The sequence below is a fragment of the Trachypithecus francoisi genome, unplaced genomic scaffold (assembly GCF_009764315.1).
Source record: "Trachypithecus francoisi isolate TF-2019V2 unplaced genomic scaffold, Tfra_2.0 Lachesis_group2, whole genome shotgun sequence".
Classification (NCBI taxonomy): domain Eukaryota; kingdom Metazoa; phylum Chordata; class Mammalia; order Primates; family Cercopithecidae; genus Trachypithecus; species Trachypithecus francoisi.
Window position 1 is genome coordinate 84,082,364 of NW_022681465.1, and position 25,497 is coordinate 84,107,860.

General features: G+C 39.6%; 1 protein-coding gene across 3 annotated transcripts in view; it reads left to right on the forward strand.

Moving 5' to 3' along the window:
* Positions 1-2,257: 2,257 nt before the first annotated feature.
* The window catches only part of ITGA2 (integrin subunit alpha 2), a 112,729-nt gene continuing 89,489 nt past the window's right edge, over positions 2,258-25,497 (forward strand). The window contains exons 1-2 of one of the 3 annotated variants that reach the window (XM_033179546.1): positions 2,258-2,830; positions 16,601-16,721. In XM_033179546.1, coding sequence (XP_033035437.1) covers positions 16,664-16,721 — 58 coding nt within the window. In that variant the 5' untranslated portion in view covers positions 2,258-2,830; positions 16,601-16,663. The remainder of the gene's footprint in view (positions 2,831-16,600; positions 16,722-25,497) is intronic. The other 2 variants (XM_033179544.1, XM_033179547.1) reach the window with 2 other exon arrangements.

A 25,497-nucleotide genomic window follows, 5' to 3' on the forward strand; every position in this document is an offset into this window, starting at 1 on the left:
AAATTATTTTCTTAGGAAAAGAAAAAAAGGGAAAGGCCTCATTTCACCCCTGAGTGCTTTTCAGAGTAGGGTCTCTGGGTCTCTCAAGATCCTTTCAAGAGGCCAGTGAAGTTAAAACTATTTTCATAACAATACTGAGACATTATTGCCTTTTTCACTGTGTTGACATTTGCCCTGATGGTGCAAGAACAAGGATGGGGACTGGTGGTCATCGTATTCTTCATCACTGGGCACTCACAGGAAGAGAAAGGGAGAGGGACAGGAAGAGGCCATCAGATCAATGAATTTTAATGCCACGGAATAGGAAAAACCATTGATATGGTTTCCGATTCCACTTTGCAATTTTAAGAAACTACCACTTGTTGAGTTTTGGTGTAGTAGCAGGGGATTATCCAGAATTATCTCCTGTTTTTCTAAGTCCTTATCTGTGTAACACCAGATTAAGCAATATAATTTCACCAAAACTACATGCCACAACAGATTGGATGCAGAAGCAGATCTGAGAATCCAAATGTCTGTTTCTAAGCCAGATATTTAAAGTATTAGTAAAAATGTAAAACAATGCCACTCTTCTCCTGGATTCTTTAATTTGCAGAAATATAGCTATTTTTCATAAAATATACATGATTTATGTTCACACATAATAGACTTTTTGTTAAAGGACTTATTGAGTAAAGGACTCTTGAGACCAAAGAGTTTGAGAAACCCCAGCTTAACCTTCCATATTTCCTGCTCTGAGTGTGGTGTCCCTCACAACTGCACCTAGGCAGGAGAGCACCCCAGAAGAGGTTCTCAAACTACTTTGTCTCAGGAACACTTTATCCTCTTAAAATTAATGTGAGACAGGAGTTTGTTCTTTGTTTCTTAAAAGTTTTACCTGGCTCTGGAAAATCATAGCTCCTGACTTATTCTGCACTTCATGCCAGTGTAATGGTAATTGGTCCAGTTCTGAGAACAAAACCCAAGAAGGATGCATGTTATTCCCCTCACCCCCAGAGATAAAGCACAAATTCCTGTCTCACATTAAAGGAACTGTCCTGACTCCCAAACACAGGTCTGTTCCAAACACTTACTCACATTTCAGTGAGTCAGAAGGAAACAGACAGATATCATCTCCCTGAAACCTGGCTGACTTCCTTCAAAAAGTCTGTAAGGAACGTTAAAATTGTGTCATAGGTTAGTAAGCGGTCACCTAAGAGCTCTCAGGTGATAGCTGGAGTTTTAGTAAGCAGGTGAATCCCACAGACAGTGCAGAAAAAAAAAAGCCTTCAGGTGTTTGTCAAGGTGAGTAAGTAGAGCCAGTAAGTGACTGATAAGAAAACAGGAAAGAGCCTGGGTCTATATAATTTGGGTTCAAAGGGTGTTAGTCATAACCCGTCTGCAGCAACATCTGATGCATACCAATTTAATACTTTAACAATGTGACACTTCAGCCCTATGTATAGTAAACAGTAGAGCTTTGATTTTTATGAATTATTAAGTCCTTCCCACCTTGAGCCACTTTGCTTCCTAGACGCAGTATCTCAGGCATCCCATTCTGCTCATAGTAGCATTCCATGAAAATCTGGAATGGTGACAATAATGATGATTATTAGACTCATAACTCCTTAAGCTTGATTTATGGAAACACCTGGTTCCTTCACAAAAGTAGTCACTGGAAGAATTCTGGTTTCAGCAATGTGCTGAAAATTTGTGGCCGAACTTTTGGATAAAACATAAGATTTAGAGAAGAAAAATTAATATCCTATTTCTTAGGTTTTTAACTAAAAATCTCGGATATAGTATGTTCTCTTTCCAGATGTGAGACTGAAATAATGGAAGAAAATGGTCACAGTCCATGTCACTGTGTAATCTAGACAGGGAGTGTCACAAGTGCATGTATGGGCTCTCAGCCTTCTCTCTGGCCTTGAAGTTACTCTCCTAAACTCGGTCATTAATCAGCTCTTCATTATCTCGGAGGCTTGGAGGAGAGGAAGTAATAATGATTTCTCTCTCTCTCTCTCACACACACACGCACACACACACAGCTCTTGCGGCAGGTATTGCTTAAATATCACCTCGGATAATCATAACTTGTGAGCAGATCTTCTTTCCTGATGAGTTAGTTTCTAACCTGGTCATTCTGTGCTTATTTTTGTCCCTTTCTCCACCCACTTAGGAAAGACAGAGAAAGCGACGCACCGCGCAGCCCCTAGGAACTGTGGTTTAGGGCTGGTGCCCTCGGCACCCGCTGCCAGGAGCCGGGCGCTGCCAAGGGCTGCGGAGGGGCCAGGTTCTCCCGGGGACTGGGGCATCTCCTGCGGGTTGGCGACAGGCTGCAGGGGCGGGGTGGTGCCAGGGCGGGCGCTCCCCCGTCGGATGTGCTCACCCGTCCGTCCAGGGCAGGAGAGCCTGCCAGGGCGCCATCCCCATCCCCACCGCCTCCAGGCTGTCGGGGCTGGGCCGCTGTACTGGAGCCAAGGTGCGGTGCCCCGGGTGCGGACCAGCTGAGGTGCAGCCCGCGGGGCCGCGGAGCCTCAGGGCCGGGGTGGGGCGGGGCGCGGCCAGGGCAGATCCGGTGTTTGCGGAATCAGGAGGGGCGGGCCGGGGCGGGCCCTCGGCGCTCCAGGAGCTGCCCAGCAACTTTTCCCTGCTCTCACCGGGCGAGGGAGAGAAGCCCTCTGGACAGCTTCTAGAGTGTGCAGGTTCTCGTATCCCTCGGTCAAGGGTATCCTCTGTAAACTTCTGCAAACCCAGCGCAACTACGGTTCCCCGGACAGACCCAGGATGGGGCCAGGACCGACAGGGCCCTCGCCGCTGCCGCTGCTGCTGGTGTTAGCGCTCAGTCAAGGTAAGCGGGCATTTCGCTCTGCATCTGCTGCAGGAGGGACCCGCGCGGCTCCCTGGGGCTCGCGGGAGGGATTGGGCGGAACTAGGGAGCAAACTCCATGTGTGTCCCCACGGATTCCACGTGGACTCGGGCTCCCAGCCACCAGGACCTGCTTGGAAAGAGATACTTTCTTACTCCCCTTCCTGCTCTCCCAGGCCTTGCGTCCCCATTAGGCATGTCTCGCTTTGTCTGTTAAGCACCCTCCAAAGTCATCTCAGTGAGTGTTTTGTTTTAGGTACACACACACACACACACACACACGCACTCGAACATGGACATTGTGGGGATCCGCGGGTGTCCTGAAGACCGCCAGTCCTGCAGCCCAACTTCCCCTGGCTCAGACAGGTGCCACGCCTGCCAGGGACTGGGGGAACCCGGAATCCAGTGCTGATGGCGGCCTACAGCTCCCCAGAGCAGTGCTTGCTGACTTTGCAGAAGCCTCCGAGCCCCAAAAGGCTTATTTTTCAACCCAAGGATGTGAATAATGCCTCCATTTCTTACTTGAGGACGAAGCGCTGTTTTTCTTCCCAGAAGGGACTTGGAATAAATCAATCACCACTTAAATACTTGGCAGAAGGAAATTCTTCTTTCCTTCTGCCTTCCTCTTATTGTTGTAACATTGCCTATTCGGCGAATGTAAACTTAGGCTAGCAAAAGTTCTTTCCATTTCTGGATCCTAGATGCCGCAATGAGAGAATAAGCCTGATCAACCGCTCTAACTGTAGTGCTGTGGCATTGGGGCCCGCCCACCTCCTGAGTTCTTTTACACTAAGAGGAGGAAATAAGGCTGGGGTGGGGAGCTTTTGTGGGACCATCGCGAATACGTGAGCACTTTTTCCCTGACCATTAGGCAGAGCTAGAGTGTGCTCAAATGTAAGAACTTTAGTTTATTTGGAGGGAGAAGGAGTCACGTGTATATTGTAGTTTGAACAGCGATCAAAACAAAACAAAAAAAGTTGTCTCTGATTTTAAAGTGTGTGTGTGTGTGTGTGTTTTACAAAGAAGATAAATATTTCCTAAGCTGTTCTCCTTTGAGACTGACGTTTAGCCACTTGCTATTCTAGATTGTGGAGGAATGAATCCTAGTCCACGTCAACCTGGTGGCATTTTCTCCAGGTCAGAGATAAGAGAGAAATAGCACCACTGTCCCCAGCCCCAGCAGAGAATGGGCATCTTAGGTTTTCTGTCTCACCTGTTTTGGGTGCTTCAGATACTTTCTCAGGGAACCACTTGAGTTGTTTTGAGGGGCCACCAACCCTAATCTACCGGTTTCAGGTAAAGTTGTACTTGACATTGAAAGTGAGTCTCTGGAATACAACCTTTCTAGAGCTAATAGAAATATAAACCCAAGCTTTTCATCTCTCTATAATTACCTAGTATTAAAATAAGCTATGGAAACATAACGTCATTTTCTTATCTTTGAAGTGTTGAGACTTGTTATGTAAAGAGCAGTGAGAAACACTTTAATGGAATGTAGCACTGCAAGGCATGAAGTCAGGAACAGAGACTTAACCTGGAGTTAATAAGGACACCTCAGGGCAAGCAAGCAGAGATGATCTAAAATAACATCTGCAAAAGTTTTGTCCATTTATTCCTTCCTCCTGCTCCAATCATTTGTATACTCAAGGAACAGGTTTTCTCTTAATTTAAGATCATCATAAGAAAGCTCTCTCATTTGTGATATCACTTGAGGCTCCTGGAGAAGCAGCATCGTTTTCTGATACCATGAGTATTCCAGGCTAACATGAATAACTGAAATCTCTAGCTCAGTAGAGTCTAAAATTGTGTATGGCACTACTCTATCTGTATAAAATGTCTCATTCACTATCACTACACACACATATAGCTATTATAAAATTATATGCATATACAATTGCATAATATGATCACATACAAAAATTCAAATTTAAAAGCTGTATCTGTATCTGTAACAGAGCTTTATTGTGATGATCTTAAATTAAGAGAAAACCTGTTCCTTGAGTATACAATAAGCAATTATATATGCATAATATAAATGCATAAACAATTGTATATACATAATATACATTCATATACCTGTTAATATGTACAAAACACATATGTGTTTAGACATCTTGCATCCTCTGTAGCATACATGCAAACCACTTTAAAAACATATCACCTTCTAATCTTATTTTAACACTTACATTCAAATTTGCTTTCCAGAAACCTTTTCACAGGTACTTAAGAAGAAACTACTCATAGTTTAGTCCCATATTTATCACCTTTCATTGCTCATTTCTAAGTGCTTAATATCATGAAAATGGCAAATGTGCAGTTTGAGGATGAAAAAGAGAGAACATAAGAGGCCTAGATAACCTATAAACTAAATATAGGCCCTTAGGAGAAGGCAAATGTAATTTTGAAATGAGGCCATCATGTATTTTCTCCAATATGTTCACAGGTCAAGGATAGTCCTTCCACCCAAGTTCTAGACCACATCTTTTCTTACTACCCCTGCAACCCTGCCCCAGCACTCATCCCTCTTCAGTGCACGTCTTCAAATTCTTTCCCTGATGTAACTTACCGTCAGTCTGTAAATATTCTAATTTTTCTCACTGTAAAAAAAAATTTCTTTTGATATTTAATTTCCTCCTGAAACACCCTGTACTTCTGGCTTCTGTTTCCTTCCTGTTTTTCTCTTTCTTTCCTTGCTGCTCTCCCTTCATCTCCTTCACAGGCTCTTTCCTTGTCCGTGTTTGCGGAGTTTCATCCTGAATCCTCCTCTTCATTCTACAGATTGTCTCTGGGCCTACTCCCTGCACAAGTCACTATCTCCAGCCAGACTCCCCTTCTGAGTTCCAGATCAGTATTTCCATCAGCCACCAAATTTCTCCATCTAGATAGTCTGTAAATAAGCCAGATTCAACATTTATGAAACTGAATTTAATACACGTCTTCCAAAATTTTCTCCTCCATTGGCTACCATTGTTTAATGGCAGTATTATTATCACACAAACATGAAAGTCAGGATTTTGTCCCCATGTTTTCAACCTCACAGCCACTCTCCAAATTCTCTTGGCTCTCCTCCCATCCATGCAACTCCTGCCACCCAGTCAGTCCCTCATCTTATGTCTGATGTAACTTTTAAGCTGGATTTTCTTTTCTTATCTCTCCAACCCATTCTCTCCATTTTCACCAATGATATCTTTCTAAGACACTTATATGTATCCAATTATTGCTTTGTTTCAAATGTTAGTGGCTCCCCATCTCAGGTAGGGTAAAGTGCAAATTTCTTGGCATGTCATAAAAAGGTACATTCTGCCTCTCCAATCTTTTCTTTACCGTACCTTTTCCTCAACACAAATGTACATTCACACACACAACACACACACATACCTATACATGTACACACACTAAAGCCATCTATATACACCATTCTTTGTTATGACTACACCTGATCATACCATATTTAGTGTGAAAATATTTTCCAAATACTCCCTTTGCCTTCGTTGCATTGTTGCTTTCACCCCTTTTCACTCATCTCTTTGCAACTGACCATTATCCAATGCTAGAAGAGACAATACCAAGAAAAACTATAAAGTGGAGAAGTTTTACTTTTGCAACAAAAAGGAAACTTGAGGTAACCTACCTTTGCTGGGTCCCACCCTAAACCACCTCTCTGGTCTCATCCTCAGCCCCTTAATGGACTTAGGCCACCCTCTGATAAAGTAACTTTGCTCCCCTATGGCTTAGCAGCTATACCTGCCCAACCTCAGCTAAGCTTTGCTCTCTTAATACTAGGTCCTGAGCCACTGTTTGACTTAAATTTATGGACTGGGGTTCAGGATTCAGTATTTACAATAGCTCATATATTTCTGATGTTCAGTCTGGTTTGGAAGTGATTGCTTAAATATAATCACTCCCTCCCCACTTTCCTAAAATTAAAATTGCAGTGTTACCCACCCCATACCACCTTGTGGGATGAACACCAAGACAGGTAGATTTCAGCACCAAGAGTCAGTGGCTGTGAGCAGTTATGTCAGTTAAATTAATACCTTCCAAAGTGGATGATGACTACTCCCTATCTTCATATGCTGACAGCTCTGGAGAGATGACTACTCCCCATCTTCATATGCTGACAGCTCTGGAGATATTAAAATGTAGAAGCTTGTTAATGTAAAGAGATGAGCTTCTCATGGTGGAATTTTAGACATTCAGCAAAATAAAGACCCATGTTCAGTCAGTGTGTATAAAGTCAAGAACTTCAGGAAGAATGGGGAAAATATTTGGGGCCAAAAGTGTCCAGGCATCATATAAATTCTACCACCAAAGCCAGAAGTCTTGACTACCAAACCTGCTCAGCTTGGGATATTACTAAAAGATTTAGCACAGCATAAAAGAAGAGAAACCATGAAACATCACGGCTCTGAATGGCAAGTGAAAGAAATGGAAGGTGAGTGGAGTTCTTTTTTCCAGTTGTTACAGTGACCAATCATTTACCAGCAGAACATACAGAAGAATGGCTCCCTACAGGGGAGAATCCTGGCATTGCAAATCATGAGACAATAGACTCTGTGTATGACAGTGATTCCTATGCCCCTTCAGGTGATCCATAGAGACTTTATTGATCTGGCTATGGTGAATTTCGTAAAACTAATGCTTGATCATATTCTTATAAGGTATCTACTTTATGTAAGGCTGTTTGTTAGACTCAAGGTGGAATCAGAGAAAACTTGAAACATGGCCGAAAGAGGTTGGAGTTTATTTGGAAACAAATCCAAACATGGGGAAAGAAAATTGTCTCAGCCCTGAAGCATACTTAACCAATTTCAGCCCCCTTGCCACCTTCCTTTCTAGCAGAAGTTCATTTATTGAGTTACCATCCTCTTCTGCATAGCTAAAAAATTGAGGTGACACTGAAGGGTGATTAGACTGGTCCCAGACATCTGGGCTGTGTCTGATTTAGTCATGGGCATGTAATGCAAGGTTGGCCAATGAGATCTGCTGGGTGACTTATGGGAAAGGAATTTTCATTCCTAAGGGAGATACTTGTTAAAGAAAACATTGTCAAGTTTGTATGTGAACTTTGAAAAAACTACAGCCATCTTGCAACTGCGATGTCAGCTAGCTTAAGGATAAAGACAGTATATTGGAGCTGGCCTTGTGGAAAGAAATGGACTTTGATGTTGTCTTTTCACTTCTGAACTATTGGAATTTAAGACTATAGTATGTCGTGGTGTCTTTAAAATTTTCATATAATTTAAAACTTGGTTATATCATTTTCTATAACTTAGAGGGCTGTAACATAAGTTTCAATAGCATAATAGATGTCATGTGTTCACAATTAATGAGTGGTAGAGATAACATGTTGAATTCAGAGGATGGAGAGATATCATTGTGATACAGTGAAGTGTCGAGCCTCCTGAGATGTCTTCATGGAAACAGGTAAGAATCATTACAATTTAGATCTTCCATGAAGAACCTCAGAGATCCTGGAGTATAGTTTCTACCTTTTAAAATGGATGTAAGTGATACTAGAAAAGCAAGCAACATAACTAGCAACAGGACTCATCTCCTAGTTCTTGGGGCAGGTGTTTAGGATCTTGACTAGGATATTGACACAATGAAAACAGAAGGTGGTTATGCCCACAATGTGGTATTCAAGTTGTTCCCAGAGAGTGCAAGCTGAATTGCAGCCACCAGACCTTGAAGGGCCTTGTAAATCATGATGTAGAGCAGGGGTTTTATCCTGAAGACAATAGAAAGGTTTTGAAGGGCCTTGAGCAGGGGGAGTGAAATGATCAGATGAGGAGAGCAGATCGGATGGAGGCCAGGTGGAAGGCACCAAGATCATTTAGGAAAGAATATGTTTGGGTTTAATTTTAGTTTAAGAGGCCAGTTGTGAGATGATGGTTGTAAAAACTCAGATAGTGGCAGTAGGGAAAGAGACTGGAGGATTTATTGGAAAGGCATTGAAGAAGAAGAATGAACAGGATTTGATGATTGATTTACTATGGAGGTGGAGAGAGAGGGAGAAGATAAGGCTGATACTTAGGTTTCTGATATGGACAAGTCAGTTGATGTGCCATTCGCTGAGATAAGCAATGCTGAAGGAGAACAAGTTGGAGGAAAAAGATCAGTTCAGGTCAATAGATTGAGTTTGAGACATCTGGATGTACACCTAGATGTATATGTCTAATTAGCAAATAGTTATGTGTAGTGGTGTTAGGAACAGGCAGGGAAGTAAGATGGGGATAGGGATTTAAGAGTCATTGGCACCTAGGGAATAATTGAAGACATGACATTAGCAAGATGAGTCAGGCAAAGAGACTAGAAGAGAGCTTTGGCCATGGCTCAAGGAACTGCTTTAGAGGGTCAGATGAGGAAGAGGAGATGTGAAGGGAGAGAGTAGGAACAGCTGGAGAAGTAGAAAGACAATTGCAAGAACTGGGGTAGCACACAAATAGTTGGAGAAGGAAGAGGTAGTGAATAGGGTCAACTTCTTCATAGAAGTCAAGCAAGTTGACAGTCTTGAAGGACAGTCTACATGGAGTGAAAAAAGAGAAATCAGAACAGAGTGGCCTGAGGAGTAAATGGTAGATGAGGAAATGTAGAGAGTGTGACAAAGTTTGGTATGATAGTAAAAGGAAGGAGAGAGTAGCAAGAGAGGTAAAATGGGAACAGCTGCCTTTAAACAAACATGGGCAAGGCTTGCATAAAAATTATTATAAGAAGATTTTTTATTTCTGTTACTTATGGTGCTGCATGGTACACTTGCAATGTTTTAAAATTGCATTGAGGTATATGTATGTGGCAGAGATTCATTGCACAAGAGAAACTGAGGCAAGGGGAGGAACTTCGATGACTATACAAAAGATATTATCAGAGAGAAAGGAGAGGAAGAAAGTTAGGTGTCCAGCACCAGTAACAGCTCTGGCAGAAAAGAGCCCCTGCTTAGAAGCTACAGGTGATCATGGGAAGGTAGGCAAAGCAGACTCTGGGCTATGAAATAGAGAGGATATTAATTAATCAGAGAAAGGTGAAGTTGATCCAGGTATGCAAAGAGGGAAAGAAAGCAGAGGTATGGAAAAAGGTACCTCTCATCCTCCAGGGTAGCTGCTTAGATTGATGAGCCCATTTATACATTTTGGTTTCAAAAATACTTTTCACACTGCTGTAGTTATGATTAATAAGCTGCTTTTAGGGCATGCAATATATAACACTCCAATTCCAGTGGCAGAATTAATATCAGTGCTTTAGTCAGATTTCCTAAAAACCAAACAAGTTCTTTTAGAAATATAGATTTATGTTTCTCCAGTTAATCTTTCAATTCCTTTTTTCTATCTAGTTTAATAAAGATCCCCAAAATAATCCTATTAGTAATAACAGTCTCATATATCACAGAGAAATAGTGTTGGCTCTGAAAGATTTTGCTAGTAAAATGTGAAAGCTTTTTGCCCTGTAACTTAGTGTTGTTTTCAAAGCATTTTAAAACATTTTCATTGAATCATAAATTAGAACAGAAGTTGATGTCTATTCTTAATTTTGTTAGTCATAATTAAAGTGCTTATATTCAAGTTTTTTTTTCCCAGTCTATGCCTGCTAACTCTTGAACACGTAATTTACATTTTAGAACCAGTATAAACTTGAACTGCATATTTGGCTAATGTTTTCAGCTCCATAGACTGTTGGGACAGTTAATGATTTTCAAATATATTTTACTTCCTTTGAGAGACTTGTCTGTTCTGTTGCCCAAATAGGTAACAGAAACTTTGCAATTCTGTCAGCAAAGATGCCTGCATTATTGTCTTGTTCTGAAAAGGTGACTGCAGTTCTTCCATGTATTAGTTTAAAGAGTCTAGAGACAGTTTTTGCTACAGAAGCCGTATATAACTCCTGACCACTGAAAGGCTTTCTGTATAAAAATGAAGTTAATGTTTAAACAGAGCAATGGAAATAAAAGTGTTCAAAAAAATGGAAATAAAATAGAGCAATGGAAATAAAAGAATCACTGTATTGTCAGTGTAAGAGATTACTTCATTGTGTTTTGAAAGGCATGAGCAAAGCTATCACGCCGATGGATGCCTTGAACATTGGCAGTTGTCATTCTCCCGGATTCATTTGAAGGTGGCCTTTGTTTGTCTTTGTGCAGGCCTGATCTCATTTCCATGGATACCATGTAGAAATGCAGACTGAACACAAGCTGGCCTCGGGTCAATTCAGTCAGACAACTCTATTCCAAATTGTTTACCAGTTGCCTTCAGGTCCTTTAGCCAACAGCTTCTTGGGTGCTTGGTAGAATAGAGACCCCAAACCATCCTGGATTTTATAACCTCTTCTAAACCATATTCTGAATGCTGGTGCATAAAAATAGATATTTCAAAATAGTTAACTTAGTTTTCTATGTATTTATTAACATTGTTCTCTGGATGGAGAAGGGGAAGGAAAAACCTAGCCTTGGAAATTGGAGCACTTATATGTGATCTTTGTTATCATTTCAGTATAAAAATATAATAAATAGCCCTAAGGAGAAAATCTAATGCCACATTGAAAAATGATTAAAAATTTGTGTAAGTAGTCATGGTAATGAAGAAAGCCTTTTTATTACACAGTGTTTAATTTTTGCTACTCAAATAATCAGCCTTTAATATATTAGTGTCATTTTACTATTTTTTTTTTTTTTTGCTATGGTTCAAGTGATCTATCACCTTAGCTGTTTTTAAAAGTGAAGTCCCAGACTGAATGCAATGGCTCATGCCTGTAATCCCAGTACTTTGGGAGGCTGAGGCGAGCAGCTCACCTCAGCCTGGGAGGCTGAGGTCAGGAGTTCTAGACCAGCCTGGCCAACATGTTGAAACCCCATCTCTACTAAAAATACCAAAAAATTAGCCAGGCATGGTGGTGGGTTCCTGTAATCCCAGCTACTTGAGAGGCTGAGGCAGGAGAATTGCTTGAACCTGGGAGGCAGAGGTTGCAGTGAGCCAAGATTGGTATCACTGCACTTCAGCCCCGGTGACAGAGCCAGACTGTCTTAAAAAAAGAAAAAAAAAGGAAAACAAAAAAAAGGCAAAGTCTCATGAGCTCCTGCTTTTGTTCATGTCCTCTCTTTCTTTAGCCCCAACCTCTATTCTATGCATCATTCAAATCTTAATTTCAATGAGGTTCATGTACCCTAGGAACCCTACCAATCTTCTCATCCAATTTAGATATCACTCCTCACTTGACCCTTCCACAACAATGTTACATTCTATTTCAATAACCCATCAGAACTCGGCTATAGCTCCTACAGACTGCAAGTTGAGAAGACAGGCCCATATCATCTTCACTTGTATCAAGGGTTCTTGGCACCATTTTATTCAATGAGTGAAGAATCTGTGAACCATGTATGACAGCTACCGTAACGGGATTAAAGACACACTTTCTGAATGAAGGCCAAGCCAAGAAATTTCTACTTCTTTCCAATTAGTATATGCAAAAATAATTCTATTTGTAAGTATATCTGAATTTGCTAAAATATTCCTTTAGTTGATAAATTTGTTTTCACTTCTTTGACAGAGTTTGTTTGCTTTTAAAATGTTTTTCCTTTTTCATGACATGTCTAACTAGGATAGCTCTGTTGACAAGCAACAAGATTAATGAAAGTACTAGGACAGTACAGATATCATTTTTTTCCCCAAACCCTTTTCTGTTCTCCTTTTCTGTTCTCATAAAGCAACACCATAATTTATCTTCAGCTTGACTCTCCCTCCCATTGAATACATTCTTTAAGATTATCTTCTGTCCTACTTATCATTGTATTTCAGGAGCCTAGCTTATAGTAAGCACTCAGAAAATGATGTATTAAAAAAGAAAGAAAAAATATCAAAATTCAAATACAGTAAATTTTAAAACCTTTATTATTGTGAAATGTAACATACATGGAGACAAATGCATAAAAGGTAAATGTACAGCTTTTTAGGGCTTGAGTTTCATTTTACTCTACTTAGAATTAGTAATTTTGTTTGTTACTATTTCACAGACACTGACACAAGACACGAAACTTCTGGGTCAGAGACAAAGGTCTTTATTACTCATTGCACAGCAAGCAACTTGATCAGCATATTTGTGTTGATACCCTTTGCCCACCAAGACACAGAGGGGCAACACAAAGGGCCCAGATAGATGCCTAAACATGCAGTAGGTTGCATTACAGAAAAGGAACACTGAGCTTGGTGAATCGGCTGTTTTGTAGCAAGTCAGAAAGCCTGTTCTTTGTCCCACAGGGAGATGTTACCTCATTCTTCAAAGCTGCGCACTGCTAAGACACACCTGAGAAATGCTATGGTAAAGAGTCATCAGGGTCTTGCATCTGAGGCATACTCAGCAGATATGTAGGTGTGTGAGATCTCCATGGAAGCAGGTCTCCCAGCATAGCTTAACACATTATTTTTTAAACTGTTGTGTAACCACAACTCAGATAAAAATAAATAAATAAATAAAAGATTTCCAGGATCCCAGATGTCCTCTACATGTTCTTTTCCAATTACAAATCCATTTCTCTAGCTTTATTTTTTTGGCAATAATTTCCTTGCTTTCATTTGTACTCCTACTAGTTAAATATACATCTACACTCAAGGGCTTAATTTTGCTAGATTTTAAATATACACACACAGAATTATACAATACATATTATTTTGTTTTTGACTTTTTTAACATTACATTTTTGAGATTAATCTATATGTTACACATAGATGTAGTTCTTTTGTTTTCACTACTGTACAGTAAATAGTATAGTATTTTTATCACACAGTTCTCCTTCATCACTAGATTGCTAAGAGATTTTTTAAAGTGACAATTGAGTATTAACTTTTATAAATATTTTTCTGCATCTTTTGGTGATTACATAAATTTTTCTTCTTTATTAATGTGGAAAAGTACATTGATTGATATTAAAATATGATGAAAACCTGGTATTTGTGGTATGAACCCAAGTTGCTCAACATGTTCTTTTTATAGGTTGCTGGAATTTTTGTATTCAAAACTCAAAAATTTAGAATTTTTGTATTCATGTTCATGAGTGTGACTATTCTATAATTTTTATGTTTCTTACTCTCTCTATGGTATTTTCCCTCCATATGTCTGCCTATACTTCATTCTGGTTAGTTTCTTTTATCCTATATTACTATTCACTAATTGTTGTTTCAATAGTGTGTATTCTGGAGTTAAGACATTCATTGAGTTCTTAATGTTGTTTATTATATTTCTCAGTTTATGAGTTTCTATTTGGTTCTTTTCTAAATTTCTTTGCTAAAATGTTTAAGTTTAGCTTGTCCTCTTCACAACTTTTGTAAAGTTAGTGCTGGTTCTCATTTATGTTACCTTCTTTCCTCTGGTGCCTGCTTATCTTAGCTAGACATTATATTAGAAAAAATTATTTGACAAAATAGTTTGAGGCTTGGGTATATTTTTCTACAGAAAGCATTTTCTTTTTTTCTTTTCTTTTCTTTTTTTTTTCTTGATGAAGTCCAACTCTATTGCCCAGGCTGAAGTGCAGTGATGCCATCTTGGCTCACTGCAACCTCCGACTCCCGGATTCAAGCGATTCTCCTGCTTCAGATTCCCGAGTAGCTGGGAATACAGGTGTGCACCACCACGTCCAGCTAATTTTTGTAGTTTTAGTAGAGACGGGGCTTCACCATGTTGGCCAGGCTGGTCTTGAGCTCCTGACCTCAAGTGATCCACCCACCTCAGCCTCCCAAAGTGCTAGAATTACAGGTATGAGCCATCACACCCAGCAAGAAAGCATTTTCATTTGCTTCTATTGAGACAATACCCTAGAAGCTTTGCAGTCGCAGTGTGATGACCAATGAGGTTTATCTGAGGTGTGATTATTGCTAATTGAATCAGTGCCCTGAAGGTACAAGAATTCCCTATCAGTTTCATACAATTTCAGGGCTTGATTTTTTATAAGTTACCCAGACAATTCATTCAAGGATTGCTTTACTTATGGTTCACATGTCATGTAAGGAGCAGTAGTTTTGAGCGTAAACTGTATACCTGGGATGAATTATCATATACCCCACTTTTGACAGGTCTTGGATTTCACTTTTCAGATCCTTTTCAGGATTGGCAAATCCCTTTCCTCACTGTCCTCTAGCAAGACAAAAAGTGATTCAACTCCCCAGCACTTTGGGAAGCCAAGGCAGGAGGATTGTTTGAGGCCAGGAATTTGAACCTAGACTGGTCAATATAGTGAGACTCTGTTTCTACAAAAGAAAAATTTAAAAATTAACCAGGAATCGTGGTGCATGCCTGTAGTCCCAGCTACGCCGGAGGCTGAGGCAAGAGGATCATTTAATCATTTGAGCCTGAGAGGTCAAGGCTGCAGCAAACCTGGATGACAGAACAAGGCCCTTTCTAAAAAAAGAAAAAAGAAAAAAAAAAGTGATCCAACTGTCTCACAGAGTCATTTCTCTGAACTTCTTTCTTCACCCCATTTTCTTAGCAATTTGATGCTTTAGAAGACATCTTAAATGTCTTTTTTTATATTTCTTCCAATTTTTCAGTGATCTTCAGTGGGAGAGTTGGTTAAAACAACAAAGTATTTTATTGCCAAAGGAGAAAATCTAGAGTAGTGCTTTAGAGTCACCTTTTAAAAAAATATTGATTTTTAATTTTCCAAATTCCCCTCACACTATTTATTGATGTGGCATTTTAACTGATGGAAAATTAGATTTTTTTTCAAAATGGATTAAAACAGTATTCAATATTGGTTAGTATTCTAAAAATGTAATTTTATAGTAGAAAACATTTTTAGCCAATAAATTCAACTGACTTTTTAATATATATCTGTATATTTGCTTGTATTAATTACTCCCTTTTCTTTAACTGTGAAGTAAATGTGTCCATTGAAATACTAAACTTGATTAATATTTTTATTTTCTGAATTTTCTTCATAAAGTTGAATATTTAAATATCTTTAGAGAAAAATGACACATACTACTCAACAGAAAAAATATTTATATTTCTTTCTTTTGACATTTACATGTGATTATATGAACATAATCTTTTCATAGATATACTCACTATTTAGATGCAATGAATACTGCACTTTTTCACGTAATATATTTTGTATATACTTTTCCATGTGAGTTTTATATTTATAAGTTTAATGCATCCTGCCATGCCATGGTTAACTTTTGTCCCATTGTTGGATATTTAGGTTGTTTCCTGTGGGATATTTTGCCCCTCACTGTAAATAATGTGGCTATAAACATCATTGTACTAGAAGTTTTTTCTTTTCTTTTTACTTTTGGATCATTTCCAGAAGGGGCATTACATGTCACAGAGTGTGTGTGCTTTTTAGCTCTTATTGCATATGGAACAGTGTAGCCATCTGTAATGTGGAATTTACCAGTTTCACCAACATTAGATTTTCATTTACTTCTTGAAGTTTGATGGATGTAAAGTGATGCTCCATATTTATTTCCATTCTTTTTATTCTTGAGGGTGCATTTTTTCAAGTTATGATTTAAAAATGCCTATCTTTTGAAAAAGTATTTTTAGAGAAGGGTATTCTAGAATTTTGACCTAGAAGAAACTTCAAGATATTATCTAGTTCAGCGTCCTGCTTTATTCTTATGATAACCAACCTTGAAGTGACTAAAGCCCAGGACTCCAACCTGAACAGAACACTCCAGCCAGTATACTGTCCATCATTTTAAGCTACCCATTGGGTCTCCTTCTCAAAATCTCTTTGACAAACTGCCCTTTGTCTTTTATTCCCCACAGGCTGATTACAGTCCATTTTCACTTGAGGAATGGCAATCTTCTAGTTAAGATTTCCACACTTCCATGGGTCAGAACCCTTTAAGGGAGAGGGAAGACATTCTGTTTGCCAGAGCACTTGACTGTGAGTAACTGAATCTGTAGACTGTTCTGGTTATCCCTTGACATGTAACCAGTCACCCCAAAGTTTAGTGACATAAAACCACAACCTCATTTATTATCTCTCATGGTGTCTTGGGTCAGAGCTTTGAGAATGGCTTGACTGGGCAGCCTCACGCAAAGTCTCTCACATACTGTCAGAGGGAGGCAGCTCTCTCTCTTCCTGTGGTATCCTCAAGCCTCTCCACATGGTGCCCTCGGAGTAAGTTGACTTCTTGCATGGTGAGTAGGGCACCAAAGGCAACCATCCCAAAAGAAACTGACAGAATGGATGGGCTTTTATAACCTTGGCTCAGAAATCACATATAACTGCCTCTATTCATCAAAGTAATCACAAAGTCTCACCTAGATTCAAGGGGAGGAGACTTAGATTCCACCTATGGATGAGGAGTGTCAAAAAATTCTCAGATATATTTTTAAACAAAGTAGTAACTTAATGAACTTAATGGTCCTCACAAGACCATTGATTGTTTTTTTTTTTTATTTTTTATTTTTTAGAGACAGGGTCTCATGATGTTTGCCCAGGCTGGTCTTGAACTCCTCAGCTCAAGTGATCTGCCCTCCTCAGCCTCCCAAAGCGCTGGGATTACAAGCTTTTAAGAGACCATGCGAGGCCCCATTTGTTGTTTAGACTAGTGTTTGGGTATGGATATTATTGACAATTGGGGCCAGGTAATTTTTTTGAAGTAGTAAGGTAGGGTGGGGGTATCTGGTCTGTACATTGTAGAATATTGATCAGCAGCTCTGTCCTCCACCCACTAGACGTTAATAGCAATACACTACTCCAGCTGCCCCAAAGTGACAACCAAAAATATGCCCAGACGTTACTAAATGTCCTCTGAGGGATAAAATTGCATCAGTTGAGCACCACTGCACTAAATAACATATATTAAGCACATTTAATGTTCATGGCAACATAAAGAGAACTCTAACTCTGGAGAGTAAGTTAAATCCCATCATTTTTCTGAGTGACTTTAGATAAGTCATAGGCAAACAATTCCCTACCTTGCTGGGTCATTGGGAAGATCAAAGGGGATTATAAGTGAAAAAGTATTTTGCAGATTGTAAAAGCACATAGAACATTATTTTAAAAAATCAGTACACTTGGTATGCATTCATTTTTATCATTATTCATTTATTTAAGGGACCTTCTTAAGAGACTTTTGTGGAGTGCCTATTGTATACCCACAGAATGTCAGGCCTGGGGAAGTGGAGGATTGAGGCAGCCAGCCCCTTTACAGAAGCTCTTCTTTCCATTTCTAGTATCGACTGTACAAAATAGCAGCATTAGATCCTTAGTGAATGTAAAGTTTGACACTTAAAGCAAGGACTTTTTAAGAAAATCGCATCTTTCTTTTTTTAATAAAAGCAGGGGGAAATGTTATGCCACTACCTTCCAAAAGCAGTTGTAAGGGTCCCTGTGCTTTTGGCTTTTGCTCTAATGTTTTGTTTAAGGACTAGAGTCATAAACCAAACATTATAGAACTCAAATCTTTACACAGTGGTCATTTCCAAAGGGCCTACAACTTCTAAGTTTAGTTGCTTTTTTTTTTTTATTTTTATTTTTGGAGAAGGGGGAGGACTTTCTACTTGCATTACTGTCCTTTCAACATGAAGACAATGCCCTTGGAAAATGAGATTTCCTGTGGTGACGTATGCGTTCAAAAGATCTCATGTGACCTGTGGTCATTTCCCGTTGCCATGCATATTCTGAGTGATGATGAGATACACTTTAGAGTTTGAAGTCTATTTGCTTAGGTTCAGAGTCAGGGTCTGAGTAACCCCACTTCCTGTTTGTGTGACTTCCTGGAGGGTCCATGGATGGATAATATTTTCTTGGCTTTTGTGGTGTGCTTCTTATGTGCCTCAGCAAAATGCAACAACATGTCGTCCTCCTACCCATTAGACAGCAATTTTCAGAAACTTAAATATAAATTTGCTCAGGATACACTTTTTATGTTAGAGATGAAAGTGGGGGCCTGGCACGGTGGCTCATGCCTGTAATCCTAGCACTTTGGGAGGCCGAGGTGGACAGCTCACTGCAGGTCAGGAGTTCGAGACCAGCCTGGCCAATGTGGTGAAACCCCGTCTGCACTAAAAATACAAAAATTAGCCAAGCATCATAGCGGGCACCTGTAATCCCAGCTAACAGGAGGCTGAGGTAGGAGAATCGCTGGAACCTGGGACCTGGGAGGTGGAGGTTGCAGTGAGCCAAGATTGTGCCACTGCACTCCAGCCTGAACGACACAGAGAGACTCTGTGTCAACAAAAAAAAAGAGGTGAAGGTAGGATAATACATTTGTATGCCTTATTAAATTTTTCAAGAAGTGTGCCCCCCTCAGTAGCGCATAATGATACTAATCATAAAAACAAAATCTACTAAGTACTTACCGTTTGTTAGACACTGCATCGAGAGTTTTATATGCATTGTCTGACCACAATGAGGTAAACATATACATGATATCTATTTTACAGATGGGAAAGCAATGGCTTATACAAAACAAGGAAGTTGCTCAAGGTCATAGAACTATACAAACCTCAGAGGCCAAGCTCTTAGGCACTGTGATATACTGTTGGCTTTGCTCAGTAAGTGGACCTTTCAGCTTAAAAAATGCTGCACATCACAAACTAACACAGAAACAGAAAACCAAACACAGCATGTTCTCACTCGTAAGTGGCAGCTGAGCAATGAGAAGACATGGACACAGGGAGGGGAACAACACACACTGGGGCCTGTCAGTGGGGGCGGGGGGAGAGAGAGCATCAGGATAAGTAGCTAGTGCATGCTGGGCTTCATGCCTAGGTGATGGGTTGATAGGAGCAGCAAATCACCATGGCACACGTCTACCTATGTAACAAACCTGCACATTCTGCACATGTATCCCAGAACTTAAAATAAAATTTAAAAAGAAAAGAAAAGTTACAGTTGTGAAATAAAAAAAAAAAGATGTACATCTCTTAATGGTATTAGCATACTTCTGTCATGCCATCACCCCATAATATAGTCAATCTTCTTTTTAGGGTTCTCCTATAGCTAGATTTTTGAAAAAGTTAAATGTTCTGTCAAATTCTAAGTAGAAAGTACACTGTGATTATTTGCATATGTATATATAGGTATATATTTTAAAAATTAATCTGTCTTTTAATTCATTGATGTATATACCTGCACAGTAGCCTGCATTCAAGCATTTTCCTTTGAATCAGTTTAGAACTCTGAGGATTTATTAATTAAACTGTTCTTTATTAATCTCCTATTATATTCATAACTTATTGTTAGGTGGAAAGGTGAAACAATCAGTGTTTATTCGGTGATTATTATTGAACCACGACCATGTGCAAGGCATTACTCTAAGTGCTGGGGAATATATCAGTGAGCAAAATAGACACAACCCTTCTCTGTTAGGGTCAGAGGCATATTTTTCATAAAACAAGTGAAGCTGAAGTTTCAGGGGCCTTCCCTGTGCACTTCCCTTCCTCTGTTTTCACAGTGCCAGATATTTTCATTCAACATGCAAAAGGTTAAGGTCACCATCTCTTTTCTATCCTAACACAACATATTTCAACAATAAGAACATCAAAAAAAAGAATCCATTAATCGACTTCATCAATTCAGAGTTTCTGGATTAATCTTGTAAAACAAAGCATGAGGTGCCTTGAAATGCTGTAGCTCCTATGCAAACTTAGAAAACAGTCCTAAACTGTGCATAGCATTACAAACAGGGAGGTGTGAAAGTGAAAGGAGCTTGTCCTAACTACGAATAATGATAATTTTAACAATTCAATTTAGAATGCTAGAAGAAGAAATGAATTCTCTTATTCTCTTTAGAGAATATGACTTGATAAAATCGCTGTCATGTGAAGAGGTGATCTAGAGCAGAGCCCCAAACTAGGAAAAAAACACGGTATATAAGTGCATCAGGCAGTTAGAGTTCCAGGAAGCACACTACAGTAAGAGCTGCCAATAGTGAGCATCAAAGGAGTTGGAAGAAAGATATGTACAGCCTAGGATGATCAGAAAAGAACCCAACCAGAACTTTGTAGAGAAGTGGCTTGTGAACAGGGACATAATACAAGAAATACTAACTTCAGTTATGTCTGTTTTTCCATACATTGCCTCAAGATATGTGAGACATATCCTGCTAATGAGCAAGTTAGGTGACAGGCACAGACTTGCTAAATACACAGAAAATATGCTATTTTGAGAGAGAGAAACAGAGGGAGAGAGAGGGAGAGAAAAAAGAAAGTTTATCCTTTCACATAGAAGCAATTTAGGAAGAAGTGGAGAAGTAGAAAGTGACTTCATGAGATGGTATTTCTAGTAACTCTTGGGCCAACACACTTTCTTCTGTATTTCACTGTCTTCCTCTCAGTCACTGAGAGACAGCAAGTCTACCAGATGGTGGCTTACCCTCCAGCAATCTTATGGAAAAGAGGGAATCTATTGAGTTGTTAGGAAGCACTAACTCATAATAAATGGACATTAGAGGCAATTGCAATGGGCTTTTGGAGATGTTCCTGGCTGAAGATTGAATTTTTGAAATGTGAAAAGGACTCCAAATGATCTAAACACATGCCGCAGTACTCCAGGACTTGATGCAGTTACCAAACAAAATGAAAACAACTTTGGATTGTTTTCACACAACATATAAACCTTAAATGATACAACTGGAATTAGTATATATCTGTCCTTATATTTATATCAGTGCACAAATGTATGGACAGAATTATCTTCAAAACCTAAAATAGTAATTTGGAATTTTCTGGTGTAATCTACTTTCTCCTTGTATTAGTCAGCTCAGGATATCATAACAAAATATCACAGACTAGGTGGCTTAAACAACAGAGACATATTTTCTCACAGTTCTGGAGGTTAAAAGTTCAAGATCAAGGCTCTCTCAGGGTTGGTGTTGGTTTCTACCGAGGTCTCTCTTCCCAGCTTAGAGATGGGTGCTTTCTCACTGTGTCCTCACATCACCTTTCCCAATGTGTGTCCTGAGAGAGAAAGATCTCTGGTGTCTCTTCTTCTCTTGTAGGGACACCAGTTATACTGGATTAGGGCTTCACTCTTAGGACCGCATTTGACCTTAATCACTTCATTAAAGACTCTGTCTCTAAGTACAATCACAATGGGGGTTAGGGTTTCAATATTGGAATTTTGAGAGAGACACAATTCAGTTTGTAACACCTCCTTAGGCTTAATGGTATTTTAAGGAGTTTATTTCTGGTCGTGGCAGTGACGCTCATGTATTTCTTTGATGTGAACACAAAGTAAGTGTCAAACATATGATATATGGACACATTGTAAAAAACAAATAGCCACAAATCATGAAGCAGGATGTTGTCACCAGATGTGAACTACAGTCTGTCTCTCTGCCTCTTAAAATTGAGATAAGATTTTTTCAAATACCTATTCCATTCTTATAAGAAAATGCAATGCCCTCTCAAGATTTCTCTGAACTCCCAGGAGATGTGCATTTTCATTACCATTTGTGCCCTCACTTCCTGACTGCAGAGTGTTTATTCTCCACTCTGCCAGGTGTGGTATTTGATTTTGACCCTAGGTACAGTCAATACATTATCCTGATACTGTCTCATGGATGCTGCCAGATGCCATGACATGCATGAGTCAGAGAAGGACTTTATTACTCACAGCACAGTAGGCAGCACAAGCACGAGCATGCTTCTATCAGTTCCCCTTTCCCCACTCTAGTCTCATGGTGTTATATGAAGGGCCCTAGACAGACACCTGCACACAGTGGGATGCACTACAGGAAAGAAACAATGAGCTTGGTGGACTTGCTGCTTTATAGCAAGTAGTCAGCAAGCCTGCTCTTTGATCTGGGGTAAGAGATTATTTCACTCCTTTGTATTATTCACCATAAACATAACGCTAAGAAATGGCTCAGATAAATAGTAGTCAGGGCCTTGCTTTCTTGATATACCCATTGTATTGAGTTGAATGGTGGTCTCCCCAAAATATGTCTCTATTCTAATCCCCAAAACCTATGAATATTACCTTATTTGGAAAGAGGGTTTCTGTAGATTGCCTTGAGGAGACTGATGGTAATAACATGAAGGCTCAAGCTACTTCTGATGAGAGCTCAGAAGGAAACGAAGAGTATGCTGTAGGAAACTGCAGGAAATATCCTCATATAGTGGCAGAAAATTTGGCCTAATTGGGTCAGTTGTGCAGAAAGCACACAGCTTTTAAGTGAGGAGATTGGATATTTAGCTGAGCAAATTTTCAAGCAAAATGTTCAAGGTGTAACCTGTTTTTTCCCTGCTAGATACAGTAAATTGTGAGAGGAAAAAGATAAATTGAAGGATCACCACTTGATGATCTGGCAAATTCTCAGCCTATTCAGATTAAATATATATTTATATATATATATAATATGCTAAGTCTTATGATATATGAATCTATATATTCATATATATAGCATATATATATATATATATATGCTAAGTGCTATGGACTAAATGTTTGTGTCTCTCCAAAATGCATGTGTTGAATGACAGTCCCCAGTGTGATGGCATTTGGAGATGGCGTCTTTGGAACATAATTAGGTCATGTGAATAGAGCTCTCTTTCTGCCTTGTGAGAATGCAACAGTAAGTCAGCAGCCTGAAATTTGGAAGAAGACTCTCACCAGAACTTGACCATGCTGCACAATGATCTTAGACTTCCATTTCCAGAACTGTTAAGAAATAAATTTCTGTTGTTTTTAAGCCACCCAGTCTATGGTGCTTTGTTATAACAGCCAGAACGAAGACACTCATATTAGGAGTTTCATTGTTAGAAAAGCATGCTCTGAAAGCAAAGGGTGTGGCTAGACATCCTTTTGTGGAACAGATTAGGTATGTGGTTGCTGGATCCTCTCAAATATCTCAGCAGCAATCAAAATAGTGAGGTTATCCAGGAAAGATTTCCTGTGGAGAGCTCTTTTGTTTAGTGGCATGAATCCTGCATTACCTACATAAGAAACCTACAAATTTTTTAAAGAATGTTATATCAGCAGAAACATTGCCATCTTTGACTGAAGGTGATCGAGAGGCAGAGGCCAGAGGAGCTGTTGAGAGCCCAGAGGCCTATGGTTGAGAGCCCACAGAACAGAGGCTCGAGCAACAGAGGATTATTCTCAGGCCTTGAAATCTAATGGAAAATTTCCTGCTAGGTATCAAATTTGTTTAAGATTGGTGACCCTTTTACTCCTTCCAATTGCTGCCTTTTGAAATGGGAATGTCTATCAGATGCCTGCCCCACCATTATATTTTGGAAGCAAATAACCTGTTTTCTAGGTTCACAGACCTAGAGATGGAGAGGAATTTTGCCCCAGGACAGATCATGCCTGGCACCTCACTCACACCAAATTTAGATGATGAGATTTGGGACTTTTGAGCTGACAATATTTAGATGAGATTTTGAGCTCAGAGTTAATTCTGTAATGGGTTGAGCCATTTGGAAATGTTGAGATACCTTAATGAATGGGTTTTGCATGTGGCATGAATGTGAATTTTGGGGGGCCAGGTGGCAGAGTATAGTGGCTCCCAAAAAGATATGTCCATGTCTTAATCACTGGAACCAGTAATTGGAAAAGGGGTCTTTACAGGTATAATTTAAGGATCTTGAGATGAAAACATCCTGGATTATCTGGGTGAGACCTAAATCCAGTGACAAATGTTTTTGTAAGAGTGAGACAGAGGGAGATTTGACACACATAAAGGGGAGGAGGCGATGTGACCACAGAGATAGAGATTGGAGTGATGTAGACACAAGTTAAGGAATGCTCACAGCCCCAAGAAGCTAGAAGAAACAAGAAATGAATTCTTCTCTGGAGCCTCCAGAGGGAGCAGAGCAGCAGAGCCTGCCTACACCTTGATTTTGCGCTTCCGACCTTCAGAACTGTGAGAGAATAAACTTCTGCTGTTTTAAACCACAACATTTATGGTAATTTGTTACAGCAGCCAGAGGAAACTAATGCATCCATTAAGACATACAGAGGGGCAAGAGACCCATAGAGGACTGTCTTTCCCAGCAGACTAATCCTCTAGTTGTCCCTTTATTTTGCCTAAAAGGTTGAATTTTCTTCCTTAACTTTCCCACAGAATCATTCATATATAACCTTTGTGTGTGTAGTGAGCTTTCTCCAAGGTGTGGTGAGATCCGCGGCAAGCCAATTACAGCAATACAAACAGACTAAACTACCGTGTTAGGCATCCCTGTTTCTGCAAGTTTCCAGCCACACTGCTATGTTGCTGGTCATCCTTTCTTTCCCTCTTGTCATTGTTCCTGCTTCCCTCAAAGTCCTGTTCAGCTTCCTCCTTAGTGGCCCCACCTCTTTATTACTGATACCCTAAAAGTTTTATCTGCACCTCAGTTTATCAAGGATTTTTCTACACAAAGATAGTTTCTCTCTAAAATATAAGTATAAAATATTTTCCCCATTAAATAATAAATGATTGCATCAGAATAATAGTGTTTAAAAAGAACTTTGAGAGATTCCATGTAGTGGTGGTGAATATGTAAGTGGGAGGGGGGGAGTGAGGGAATTGATAATAATGGAGGAAGGTAGGATGGGACCAAGAAAACCCGGAATCAGAAGGATATTGGAATTAGAACCAGTCAGAGCTACAGAAGCAAGGTCCTCAAGGCTGAGAATATGGTCTCATGCATTCAGATATCAAAGTTACAAGTGGAAGAATCTGCCAACTTAAAATGTAAGTAATGAGTGTATTTGAAAA